General features: G+C 43.3%; 1 protein-coding gene across 1 annotated transcript in view; it reads left to right on the forward strand.

The window, feature by feature from the left end:
• Positions 1 to 12,500, forward strand: part of LOC139917372 (myosin light chain kinase, smooth muscle-like) — a 21,555-nt gene that overhangs the window by 4,272 nt on the left and 4,783 nt on the right. Inside the window, 7 exon segments of the mRNA XM_078286283.1 lie at positions 1,747 to 1,937; positions 2,284 to 2,398; positions 2,663 to 2,692; positions 3,638 to 3,728; positions 4,164 to 4,367; positions 10,916 to 11,133; positions 11,721 to 11,844. Coding sequence (XP_078142409.1) covers positions 1,747 to 1,937; positions 2,284 to 2,398; positions 2,663 to 2,692; positions 3,638 to 3,728; positions 4,164 to 4,367; positions 10,916 to 11,133; positions 11,721 to 11,844 — 973 coding nt within the window.

Consider the following 12,500-nt stretch of genomic DNA (forward strand, 5'->3'; position numbering starts at 1 on the left):
GTGTGTGTGTGTGTGTGTGTGCAGGCACGGTGCTACAGTATGATGCCTTTTATGGCAGTGCTCTGTCTCTCGCTCTCTTCCTGTGTGTGTGTGTGTGTGTGTGTGTGTGTGTGGCAGTAGAGTAATGGGGCTGCTGGTGAAAACCATAAACGCCGCTGCGGTGTGTAAACACCAGATACTGTTAACCACACACACACACACACACACACACACAGCAGTGAGTCAGTGTGCTGTAGCTGACTCTGTGTGTTACAGTAAGAAGAATTCTGGGTATTTTCCTCGTTTTTACCATCATGACGATTGATTGAAAATTTCATCACTTCACTGTAGAGCGTTACAGGGAGCACTGCTGTACAACACACACACACACACACACACATACACATACACAAACACTAAATGTGTGTGGTCTCTCTTTGTTTGTCTCTCTCTCACAGTCTATCCTTGTACGTTCACACACACACTCATACGCACATACACACATACATACACAAGCGCACGCATGCACACACACACACACACACACACGCAAGACACACTCACAGACTCATAAACGTACAGGAACACACACACACACACACATTCTCTCTCATACACTGAATGTACACACATTCTTCTCTCTCTCACACACACACACACACACACACACACACACAGCATGCTCCTCCAGTAAATCAGTGTTGGAGTCAGTGTGTCTCTCCATCCCAGTAAACTGAACCCAGGTCAGATTTTACTGCCTGCTGTCTGCTGACTGAGGGAGGAAATCTGATCCCAGAGCAGCTGTACTGAAGTCCAACCTGCATGGAAAACCGACAGGAGGCTTCTGCAGGGTTTCTCCCAGAGGCCTTGAAAAGCCTTGAAAGTTTGTGGATTTGAGAAAACAAAAAACAAAATAAGTTTTTGAAAAATGGATGGATGGATGGATGGATGGATGGATGGATGGATGGGTGGATGGATGGATGGATGGATGGATGGATGGATGGATGGATGGGTGGATGGATGGATGGAAGGATGGATGGATGGATGGATGGATGGATGGGTGGGTGGGTGGATGGATGGATGGGTGGATGGATGGGTGGATGGATGGATGGATGGGTGGATGGGTGGGTGGATGGATGGATGGATGGATGGATGGGTGGATGGATGGATGGAAGGATGGATGGATGGATGGGTGGATGGATGGATGGATGGATGGATGGATAGATGGATGGATGGATGGGTGTGCCTTGGCTCTGGATCAGCTCCTCCATCCTGAGGAAAACTCTGTGATGGAGATTCAGTCTGAAAATGAAGGTTTCATCCTCAGGCCTCTGTGGTGTTTAAATCTGAGCGGTGTCGAGTCTTCAGCCGACACGTCTGTTACAGAGGATCATTTTATTCCCACTGCAGAAATAAAGTTTTTACTTTTCGGTCTGCAGCAAATTTTTGCAATTTTGACAATTTTTTGGCATTTATTGTTAAATAGGTGTATATTATTACACAGATATTATACTTGACTTCCTTGGCATTGTCTGCCAGTTGCTGCTGTGGCACCTGAATAAAGTGCATCTTATCTTATCTTATCTTATCTTGTCTTATCTTATCTTATCTTGTCTTATCTTATCTTATCTTGTCTTATCTTATCTTATCTTATCTTATCTTATCTTAGAAAGGCTTAGGGTTAGCTAACAAGGTGAAAAGGTAATTTTGTGACTTTAATCTTGAAGAAGCAACAATTAATTACTAAGTGAATAATTTGCCCCCCAGACAAGCCGGACCCTCCAGCCAAAGTCCCCGCAGCGTCGGACGTCCGGCGCTCCACCCTCACCCTGTCCTGGTACGGCCCGACGTACGACGGGGGCAGCGCCGTCCAGTCCTACAACCTGGAGGTCTGGGACTCTGTGGAGCCGCAGTGGAAAGACCTGGTGTCCTGCAACAGCACGTCCTACAACGTCCAGGTAGATACTGAACACTGCTACGACGTCCAGGTAGATACTGAACACTGCTACGACGTCCAGGTAGATACTGAACACTCCAACAACGTCCAGGTAGACCTTGACTTTTTCAGTCTGAGTTGTTTTTTTTCTTTGCCAGTCAGCTCGATGTTAATAATGATAATAAAGCTTCAAAGACATTTCAGGAAGACAGATGGAGAAACTTTCAGAGTCTGCTGAAGAAAAACTGGGATTTAAAATGTCAAAGTCCAGATATTTCATGTGACCGTTGCATCTCCACTCTCATCCCCCTCAGGAATCTGTCCTTCTGTCAGTAAGGTATCAATAAAGTTTCTGTCCGTCTCTCCAGAACCTTCTTCCAGAGCGTCAGTATAAGTTTCGTGTTCGGGCGGTGAACATCTACGGAGTGGGAGAGCCGAGCGTCGAGTCCGAACCCGTTACTGTGGGCCTGGTGGAGGATGATGGTGGGTAAACTAACAATTTAACTAAAGTAAACTAAAGTAAATTAAAGTAAACTAAAGTAAGCTACAGTAAAGTGAACTAAACAGACATGGTGAACACACGCAGCAGAGAGGAAACTCTGGTTAAAACTGGTGGAAGGAAATGTGAGAGAATAATTAAAAGAATCACTGGAGAAAAGATGTCAGAAAATGAAATAATAACTGCACATACAGAATGAACTCATACAGACGTTTAAACCTGACTGTCTGCTGTGTGATGTCCAACAGAGAACCATGAGGAGGAGGAGGAGGAGGAAGGTAAGCTGCTGTTTTATTAGTCAGTTTCATCTGATCTGATCTGATCTGCTCTGATCTGATCTGATCTGATCTGATCTGCTCTGCTCTGCTCTGATCTGATCTGATCTGATCTGATCTGATCTGATCTGATCTGATCTGATCTGAGTTGATCTGATCTGATCTGATCTGATCTGATCTGATCTGATCTGATCTGATCTGCTCTGATCTGATCTGATCTGATCTGCTCTGATCTGATCTGCTCTGCTCTGATCTGATCTGATCTGATCTGCTCTGATCTGATCTGATCTGATCTGAGCTGATCTGATCTGCTCTGATCTGATCTGCTCTGCTCTGATCTGATCTGATCTGATCTGCTCTGATCTGATCTGATCTGATCTGAGCTGATCTGATCTGCTCTGATCTGATCTGATCTGATCTGATCTGATCTGATCTGATCTGAGCTGATCTGATCTGATCTGATCTGCTGCATCAGGACACACAACATGTCAGGTACACAACAATGCAACAACACAACACAATGGTGGAACGCAATACAAACCAAATTCATACAATCCAAGAAGGAAGCGCAACATGTCAAGTTCACAACACAACACAACACAACACAACACACAACACAACACACAACACAACACAACACAACACAACACACAACACAACACACAACACAACACAACACAACACACAACACAACACACAACACAACACAACACAACACAACACACAACACAACACACAACACAACACAACACAACACAACACACAACACAACACACAACACAACACAACACAACACAACACAACACAACACAACACAACCCATAATGCAACAACACAACACAGTGCAAACCAAAAGAACACAACTCAACACACTGAAGGCCGTTCATCCCACCCAGTAGCTCTGACCTGTGACCTGTGACCTCTGACCTCTGACCTCTGACCCCTCAGACTCGGAGAAGGATCCGGACTACAGAGACGTGACGGTCAGGACGGACACGAAGGTTAAAGAGCTGTACGACGTGGAGGAGAGGCTGGGAACGTAAGACGCTCTACCCATAATGCCTTTCTGTCGCTGTAAACTATATTATTACATCACATCATGTCATTTAGCAGACGCTTATGTCCAAAGCGACTTATAAAAAGTACATTTGTCAACAAACAAACTATGTGCAGATCTACAGCAGAATGCTGTGACTCAAATGAAATTGATCAGGCTGGTTATTGATTATATCAGGGACAATTTATTATTGACTTGATAGAGACTTGATTCCAGATCCTAAAGGGAGTTTGCAGAGTCAGGATGTCAATTAACTTAAAAATGGAAGTGACAGGAATGATGTGTTCAATGACTTCAGCAAGTTGGAGGATTGTTCAGCGTTGGCGGAGAGTTCCTTCGAGTTAGATTTCAAATTGAAGCGAGAGAGTCGACTTGTGAGTATAAAGTGTCTAAAGTGTGGGTGTGTTGGTCTCCTAGAGGGAAGTTCGGCCAGGTGTTCAAGCTGGTGGAGAAGTCCACCAAGAAGGTTTGGGCGGGGAAGTTCATCAAGGCTTACTCCGCCAAGGAGAAGGAGAACGTGCGGCAGGAGATCGGCATCATGAACAGCCTGCACCACCCCAAGCTGGTGCAGTGCATCGACGCCTTCGAGGGAAAGTCCGACATCGTCATGGTGCTGGAGATGTAGGTGCTGCTTAGCTGGTCAGGGGTCAGGGGTCAGAGGTCAGGGGTCAGCTGGGGTTCAGTGTCTTGCAAGGAGGTCTTTGATTTCCTACAAGCAGCTGATTTTATCAGTGTTTTCTTAACGTCAAACTAGATTAATGTACAAAACTAAACATGACTTCATCACCTCGTCCTCTCTGTGTTCTAATACGATCTGAACTTCATCAGCCATTTTATTTGTTTTAGGGAGGAAGAGGAATGCAAAATACTCAGCTTGTCTTGGAGAACACTCCAAGCTTCAGTATAAAAACCCTGACGAAGATTACTGCAGTCGTTTTTAATTTGGAAAATTAATAATATTTATTTTCAGTCCATTTTAGTGAGTAAGTTTAAAAAGTGTTTTACAAACTCACTATGTACTTTTACTTAATTGCATTTGTTTTATCATTATGTTCTAGTATATAGTATATTGGTAACACTTTACATTAAGTGTTCATTAACTAACATTAACTAATGCATTTACTAACATGAATTAAACATGAATAACAACATTAACAAAGATTAGTTAATGTTAAATGCACATGAACAACTGCATTAAGTAATGCTGTTCTACATGTTTATTAATGCCAACGTTTTGTCTAAACTGAAACCCAAACTTCATGTTTTACTGGAACATCTTGACATTAAGTAAACATAACAAGCGTTATCTAATGTGAATAGTGTTATTAGTGTAATGTGGTAAACCTGAAAGTGTAAATTCTTCATGTCAGTTTACACTTAACTATAGGAAATAACATGAATAATACACTGTTCACATTAGGTAATGCTTGTAATGTCACTGTTCATACTTAATTCATGTTAGTAAACAGTTATTAACAAACATCTATAACATTAATGAATGCAGTTGTTCATGTGCATTTAACATTAATTAATCTTTTAATTAATGCAGTTGTTGCAGTTGTAATTAAGCGATCTCACATGAAGGAGTGCTGCCCTGTATCAGCAGGCTGTGAAGATCACAGCCCTGAAACTACAACCTGAAAGAGGATTCAAGCTGGTTTTATGTAAATGCTAAACAGCTTGGATCCGAAATTGGAAATTGAAATTGTTTGGCCCGTCTGATCAGTTTCAGTTTCATAATTTGTCCCATCAGACAGTAATGAGACGCTGCTTCAGTCTTCTTCTCAGTTTCAGTTTCAGTCTCAGTCTTCTTCTCAGTCTTCTCAGTCTTCAGTCTTCAGTCTCAGTCTTCAGTCTCAGTCTTCTTCTCTGTCTTCTTCTCAGTCTTCTTCTCTGTCTTCTTCTCAGTCTTCAGTCTTCAGTCTGTCTTCTTCTCAGTCTTCTTCTCAGTCTTCTTCTCAGTCTTCTTCTCAGTCTTCTCAGTCTTCAGTCTTCAGTCTCAGTCTTCAGTCTTAGTCTTCTTCTCAGTCTTCAGTCTTCAGTCTCAGTCTTCAGTCTCAGTCTTCTTCTCAGTCTTCTTCTCAGTCTTCAGTCTTCAGTCTGTCTTCTTCTCAGTCTTCTTCTCAGTCTTCAGTCTTCAGTCTGTCTTCTTCTCAGTCTTCTTCTCAGTCTTCAGTCTTCAGTCTCAGTCTTCTTCTCAGTCTTCAGTCTTCTTCTCAGTCTCAGTCTTCTTCTCAGTCTTCTTCTCAGTCTCAGTCTTCAGTCTCAGTCTTCAGTCTCAGTCTTCAGTCTCAGTTTCAGTCTCAGTCTTCAGTCTCAGTCTTCTTCTCAGTCTCAGTCTTCAGTCTCAGTCTTCTTCTCAGTCTCAGTCTTCTTCTCAGTCTCAGTCTTCAGTCTCAGTCTTCTTCTCAGTCTCAGTCTTCAGTCTCAGTCTTCAGTCTCAGTTTCAGTCTCAGTCTTCAGTCTCAGTCTTCTTCTCAGTCTCAGTCTTCAGTCTCAGTCTTCAGTCTCAGTTTCAGTCTCAGTTTCAGTCTTCAGTCTCAGTCTCAGTCTTCAGTCTCAGTCTTCAGTCTCAGTCTTCAGTCTCAGTTTCAGTCTTCAGTTTCAGTCTCAGTCTTCAGTCTCAGTCTTCAGTCTCAGTTTCAGTCTTCAGTCTCAGTCTCAGTCTCAGTCTTCAGTCTTCAGTCTCAGTCTTCAGTCTCAGTCTTCAGTCTCAGTTTCAGTCTTCAGTCTCAGTCTTCAGTCTCAGTCTCAGTCTTCAGTCTCAGTTTCAGTCTCAGTCTTCAGTCTCAGTCTTCAGTCTCAGTGTCAGTCTCAGTCTTCAGTCTCAGTTTCAGTCTTCAGTCTCAGTCTTCAGTCTCAGTCTCAGTCTTCAGTCTCAGTTTCAGTCTCAGTCTTCAGTCTCAGTCTTCAGTCTCAGTCTTCAGTCTCAGTCTTCAGTCTCAGTCTTCTTCTCAGTCTTCAGTCTCAGTCTTCAGTCTCAGTCTTCAGTCTCAGTGTCAGTCTCAGTCTTCAGTCTCAGTTTCAGTCTCAGTCTTCAGTCTTCAGTCTCAGTCTTCAGTCTCAGTTTCAGTCTTCAGTCTCAGTCTTCAGTCTCAGTCTCAGTCTTCAGTCTCAGTTTCAGTCTTCAGTCTCAGTCTTCAGTCTCAGTCTCAGTCTTCAGTCTCAGTCTTCAGTCTCAGTTTCAGTCTCAGTCTTCAGTCTCAGTCTCAGTCTTCAGTCTCAGTCTCAGTCTTCAGTCTCAGTCTTCTTCTCAGTCTCAGTCTTCAGTCTCAGTCTTCTTCTCAGTCTCAGTCTTCAGTCTCAGTCTTCAGTCTCAGTCTTCTTCTCAGTCTCAGTCTCAGTCTCAGTCTTCAGTCTCAGTCTTCAGTCTCAGTCTTCTTCTCAGTCTCAGTCTTCTTCTCAGTCTCAGTCTTCAGTCTCAGTCTTCTTCTCAGTCTCAGTCTCAGTCTCAGTCTTCAGTCTCAGTCTTCAGTCTCAGTCTTCTTCTCAGTCTCAGTCTTCTTCTCAGTCTCAGTCTTCAGTCTCAGTCTTCAGTCTCAGTCTTCAGTCTCAGTCTTCTTCTCAGTCTCAGTCTTCAGTCTCAGTCTCAGTCTCAGTTTCAGTCTCAGTCTTCAGTCTCAGTCTTCAGTCTCAGTCTCAGTCTCAGTCTTCAGTCTCAGTCTTCAGTCTCAGTCTTCAGTCTCAGTCTCAGTCTTCTTCTCAGTCTCAGTCTTCAGTCTCAGTCTCAGTCTTCAGTCTCAGTCTTCAGTCTCAGTCTTCAGTCTCAGTCTCAGTCTTCTTCTCAGTCTCAGTCTTCAGTCTCAGTCTCAGTTTCAGTCTCAGTCTTCAGTCTCAGTTTCAGTCTCAGTCTCAGTCTCAGTCTTCAGTCTCAGTCTTCAGTCTCAGTCTTCTTCTCAGTCTTCAGTCTCAGTTTCAGTCTCAGTTTCAGTCTCAGTCTTCAGTCTCAGTCTCAGTCTTCAGTCTCAGTCTTCTTCTCAGTCTCAGTCTCAGTCTTCTTCTCAGTCTCAGTCTCAGTCTTCAGTCTCAGTCTTCTTCTCAGTCTTCAGTCTCAGTCTCAGTCTTCAGTCTCAGTCTTCAGTCTCAGTCTTCTTCTCAGTCTTCAGTCTCAGTCTCAGTCTCAGTCTCAGTCTTCTTCTCAGTCTTCAGTCTCAGTCTCAGTCTTCTTCTCAGTCTCAGTCTCAGTCTCAGTCTTTTTCTCAGTCTTCAGTCTGTCTCAGTCTTCAGTCTCAGTCTTCAGTCTCAGTCTCAGTCTCAGTCTCAGTCTTCAGTCTCAGTCTTCAGTCTCAGTCTCAGTCTTCAGTCTCAGTCTCAGTCTCAGTCTCAGTCTTCAGTCTCAGTCTTCAGTCTCAGTCTCAGTCTTCTTCTCAGTCTCAGTCTCAGTCTCAGTCTTTTTCTCAGTCTTCAGTCTGTCTCAGTCTTCAGTCTCAGTCTTCAGTCTCAGTGTCAGTCTCAGTCTTCAGTCTCAGTCTTCAGTCTCAGTCTTCAGTCTCAGTCTTCTTCTCAGTCTTCAGTCTCAGTCTCAGTCTTCAGTCTCAGTCTTCTTCTCAGTCTCAGTCTCAGTCTCAGTCTTTTTCTCAGTCTTCAGTCTCAGTCTCAGTCTCAGTCTTCAGTCTCAGTCTCAGTCTCAGTCTTCAGTCTCAGTCTTCTTCTCAGTCTTCAGTCTCAGTCTCAGTCTTCAGTCTCAGTCTTCTTCTCAGTCTTCAGTCTCAGTCTTCAGTCTCAGTCTCAGTCTTCAGTCTCAGTCTTCTTCTCAGTCTTCAGTCTCAGTCTCAGTCTCAGTCTTCAGTCTCAGTCTTCAGTCTCAGTCTCAGTCTTCAGTCTCAGTCTTCTTCTCAGTCTTCAGTCTCAGTCTCAGTCTCAGTCTTCAGTCTCAGTCTTCAGTCTCAGTCTTCTTCTCAGTCTTCAGTCTCAGTCTCAGTCTTCAGTCTCAGTCTTCAGTCTCAGTCTCAGTCTTCAGTCTCAGTCTTCAGTCTCAGTCTCAGTCTTCTTCTCAGTCTCAGTCTTCAGTCTCAGTCTTCAGTCTCAGTCTTCTTCTCAGTCTCAGTCTTCAGTCTCAGTCTTCTTCTCAGTCTCAGTCTTCAGTCTCAGTCTTCAGTCTCAGTCTTCTTCTCAGTCTCAGTCTCAGTCTCAGTCTTCAGTCTCAGTCTTCAGTCTCAGTCTTCTTCTCAGTCTCAGTCTTCAGTCTCAGTCTTCAGTCTTCAGTCTCAGTCTTCTTCTCAGTCTCAGTCTTCAGTCTCAGTCTTCTTCTCAGTCTCAGTCTTCAGTCTCAGTCTTTTTCTCAGTCTTCAGTCTGTCTCAGTCTTCAGTCTCAGTCTTCAGTCTCAGTCTCAGTCTCAGTCTCAGTCTTCAGTCTCAGTCTTCAGTCTTCAGTCTCAGTCTTCTTCTCAGTCTCAGTCTTCAGTCTCAGTCTTCTTCTCAGTCTCAGTCTTCAGTCTCAGTCTTCAGTCTCAGTCTTCTTCTCAGTCTCAGTCTTCAGTCTCAGTCTTCTTCTCAGTCTCAGTCTTCAGTCTCAGTCTTCAGTCTCAGTCTTCTTCTCAGTCTCAGTCTTCAGTCTCAGTCTTCTTCTCAGTCTCAGTCTTCAGTCTCAGTCTTCAGTCTCAGTCTCAGTCTTCAGTCTCAGTCTCAGTCTTCTTCTCAGTCTCAGTCTTCAGTCTCAGTCTTTTTCTCAGTCTTCAGTCTGTCTCAGTCTTCAGTCTGTCTCAGTCTTCAGTCTCAGTCTTCAGTCTCAGTCTCAGTCTCAGTCTCAGTCTTCAGTCTCAGTCTTCAGTCTTCAGTCTCAGTCTTCTTCTCAGTCTCAGTCTTCAGTCTCAGTCTTCTTCTCAGTCTCAGTCTTCAGTCTCAGTCTTCTTCTCAGTCTCAGTCTTCAGTCTCAGTCTTCTTCTCAGTCTCAGTCTTCAGTCTCAGTCTTCAGTCTCAGTCTTCTTCTCAGTCTCAGTCTTCAGTCTCAGTCTTCTTCTCAGTCTCAGTCTTCAGTCTCAGTCTTCAGTCTCAGTCTCAGTCTTCAGTCTCAGTCTCAGTCTTCTTCTCAGTCTCAGTCTTCAGTCTTCAGTCTTCAGTCTCAGTCTCAGCCTCAGTCTTCAGTCTCAGTCTTCAGTCTCAGTCTTCTTCTCAGTCTCAGTCTTCTTCTCAGTCTCAGTCTTCAGTCTTCTTCTCAGTCTCAGTCTTCAGTCTCAGTCTTCAGTCTCAGTCTTCTTCTCAGTCTCAGTCTTCAGTCTCAGTCTTCAGTCTCAGTCTTCAGTCTCAGTCTCAGTCTCAGTCTCAGTCTTCTTCTCAGTTTGAGGCTGGAACCTGGAAACCCAGATGGAGACGTTGTTGGTTTTGGGGTCTTTGGAAAATAATTTCCCGGCCAACTATGTGAGGAATGTGAGATCGGCTATTTCCCCTCTGCTAATTATAGAGCTGGAGGGAATGATGGACAGACGGACCAACAGACCGGACCCACATGCAGGGGGATTTCCATCTGTCCCAACAGCTTTTTATCTTCTGGACAGGAAAATATATTTTACCTTCTGAGAGAGATAACATTTTATCTTCTCACAGAAATAATATTTTACCTTCTTAAAGGGATAACAGTTTGAATTTCATGTTTTGTTTGTCTTGGCCAGACTGAAAGTTCCTCCATCTGTCCTTTGGTTTCCCTAAAATGGCTTGTTAGCATTCCTCACTGAAACTCAGACTCAAACTGCAGAGATATTCCTCTCATGTCAAAACATGCGGAGAGACTTCGCCAAAACCTTTTATATTTCCTCATATTGAGAAATACAACAAAATGCTGTCCAAACACTTCTGGACAGGTTCAGTCCGTTCACCGCTCTGTTGTACAGTTTCACAGACAGGATTTTTTAAATATAACTCCTACCTTTTGATGTGGTGCATCCATGCTGTATTGACTGAGTGTGTGTGTGTGTGTGTGTGTGTGTGTGTGTGTGTGTTCTTGTATTTCTATACTTCTGAGTACCAAATGTCCTCACAAAGATAGAAAGAAGAGGAAAATCCTCCAAAGAGAGGACGTTTTACTGCTGTTTACTTCTTTAAGGATTTGGGTTTAGGGTTAAGATTAGAATTAGGTTTAGGTTAGGATTAGGGTTCAGGGGTTAGGGAGCGAATGTAATCAGTGTGTGTGTGTGTGTGTGTGTGTGTGTGTGTGTGTGTGTGTGTGTGTGCAGGATCTCGGGCGGCGAGCTGTTTGAGCGGATCATCGATGAGGACTTCGAGCTGACGGAGAGGGAGGTGATTAAATACATGCTGCAGATCGTCGACGGCGTCAGCTTCATCCACAAGCAGGGCATCGTCCACCTGGACCTGAAGCCCGAGAACATCATGTGTGTCAACAAGACCGGCAGCAAGATCAAACTCATCGACTTCGGCCTGGCCAGGCGACTAGGTACCAGCATGCAACGGGGCGACCGGCCGGTCAGACTGAGAAAATGTGCTTCACCTCTCATTCACATTCAGAGGGGTGTAACTGCACTTTATTCAGTATTTTTTTATACCACTAATTTTTCTTTTACTTTCGTATATTTTGACTGAAGTATTGTACTTAACAGCATTTTAAATCACATCCATTACAGAGTAAAACTGTTGTAGCATCAGACACTGAGCGACTGAGCGGCCGGTCAGCTGAGAAGAGAAGAGTGAACTGGATTTACTCTTTAACTGTTAAAAGAATCTAGTTTGAACTCTTAGAATTACATGAGAAGATCACATCTAACAAGGTTCTCTGTTGTAAAGAGTAACTTTTACTCTGAGGACATTTTAAATCATCTATGTCTTACTTTTACTTAACTATCTGAATCTTCTACCTGAGTAAGATATTTTGGTTCTTTTTCCAGCCCGGCTGTTTCGAGCCGGCAGTATTCAGCTTGTTGTTGAGTTTACAGGTTATTGATGTTTTATTTGGACTGAACTGAAGGTCTTTCCTTCGACCTGTAGAACCCAGATCCATCTCTTCCTCCTGTCTTCCCCCAACAGAAAATGCAGGAACCCTGAAGGTTTTGTTCGGGACTCCAGAGTTCGTGGCTCCGGAGGTGATCAACTACGAAGCCATCAGCTATCCGACTGACATGTGGAGTATAGGAGTCATCTGCTACATCCTGTGAGTCATGATGATAAACCTGGACGGATATTTAGCTTAGCTTAGCTTAGCTTAGCTTAAATTTACCTTACTGACAGAGTCATCTGCTACATCCTGTGAGTCATGACGATAAACCTGGACGGATATTTAGCTTAGCTTAGCTTAGCTTAGCTTAGCTTAGCTTAGCTTAGCTTAGCTTAGCTTAAATTTACCTTACTGACAGAGTCATCTGCTACATCCTGTGAGTCATGATGATGAACCTGGACGGATATTTAGCTTAGCTTAGCTTAGCTTAGCTTAGCTTAGCTTAGCTTAGCTTAGCTTAGCTTAAATTTACCTTACTGACAGAGTCATCTGCTACATCCTGTGAGGAGGATTTAGTTTAGTTCAGTTACTAATTAATTAGTAATTTAAACTTTAATCATGTAGAGTTTTAGTTTACTTTAACCCTAACCCTTTAATCAATAAGCACTTTAATTAAATCTAGTTAGGTTTTAGTTTTATGAAGTGGTTTAGTTTAGTTTAGTTTAAGTTTATTATTTTTTTTCATGTCAATGTGTATTTGAAGGGACGGATACACAGACAGAGAACATTTAAAAAAAATAGTCTGATGTCACATAACATTTATAGCCGAAGCTAATTTGCAATGTTTGTCCCTAGATGGGAAGGTTTAGTTT

This window comes from Centroberyx gerrardi, chromosome 10 (assembly GCF_048128805.1).
Source record: "Centroberyx gerrardi isolate f3 chromosome 10, fCenGer3.hap1.cur.20231027, whole genome shotgun sequence".
Classification (NCBI taxonomy): domain Eukaryota; kingdom Metazoa; phylum Chordata; class Actinopteri; order Beryciformes; family Berycidae; genus Centroberyx; species Centroberyx gerrardi.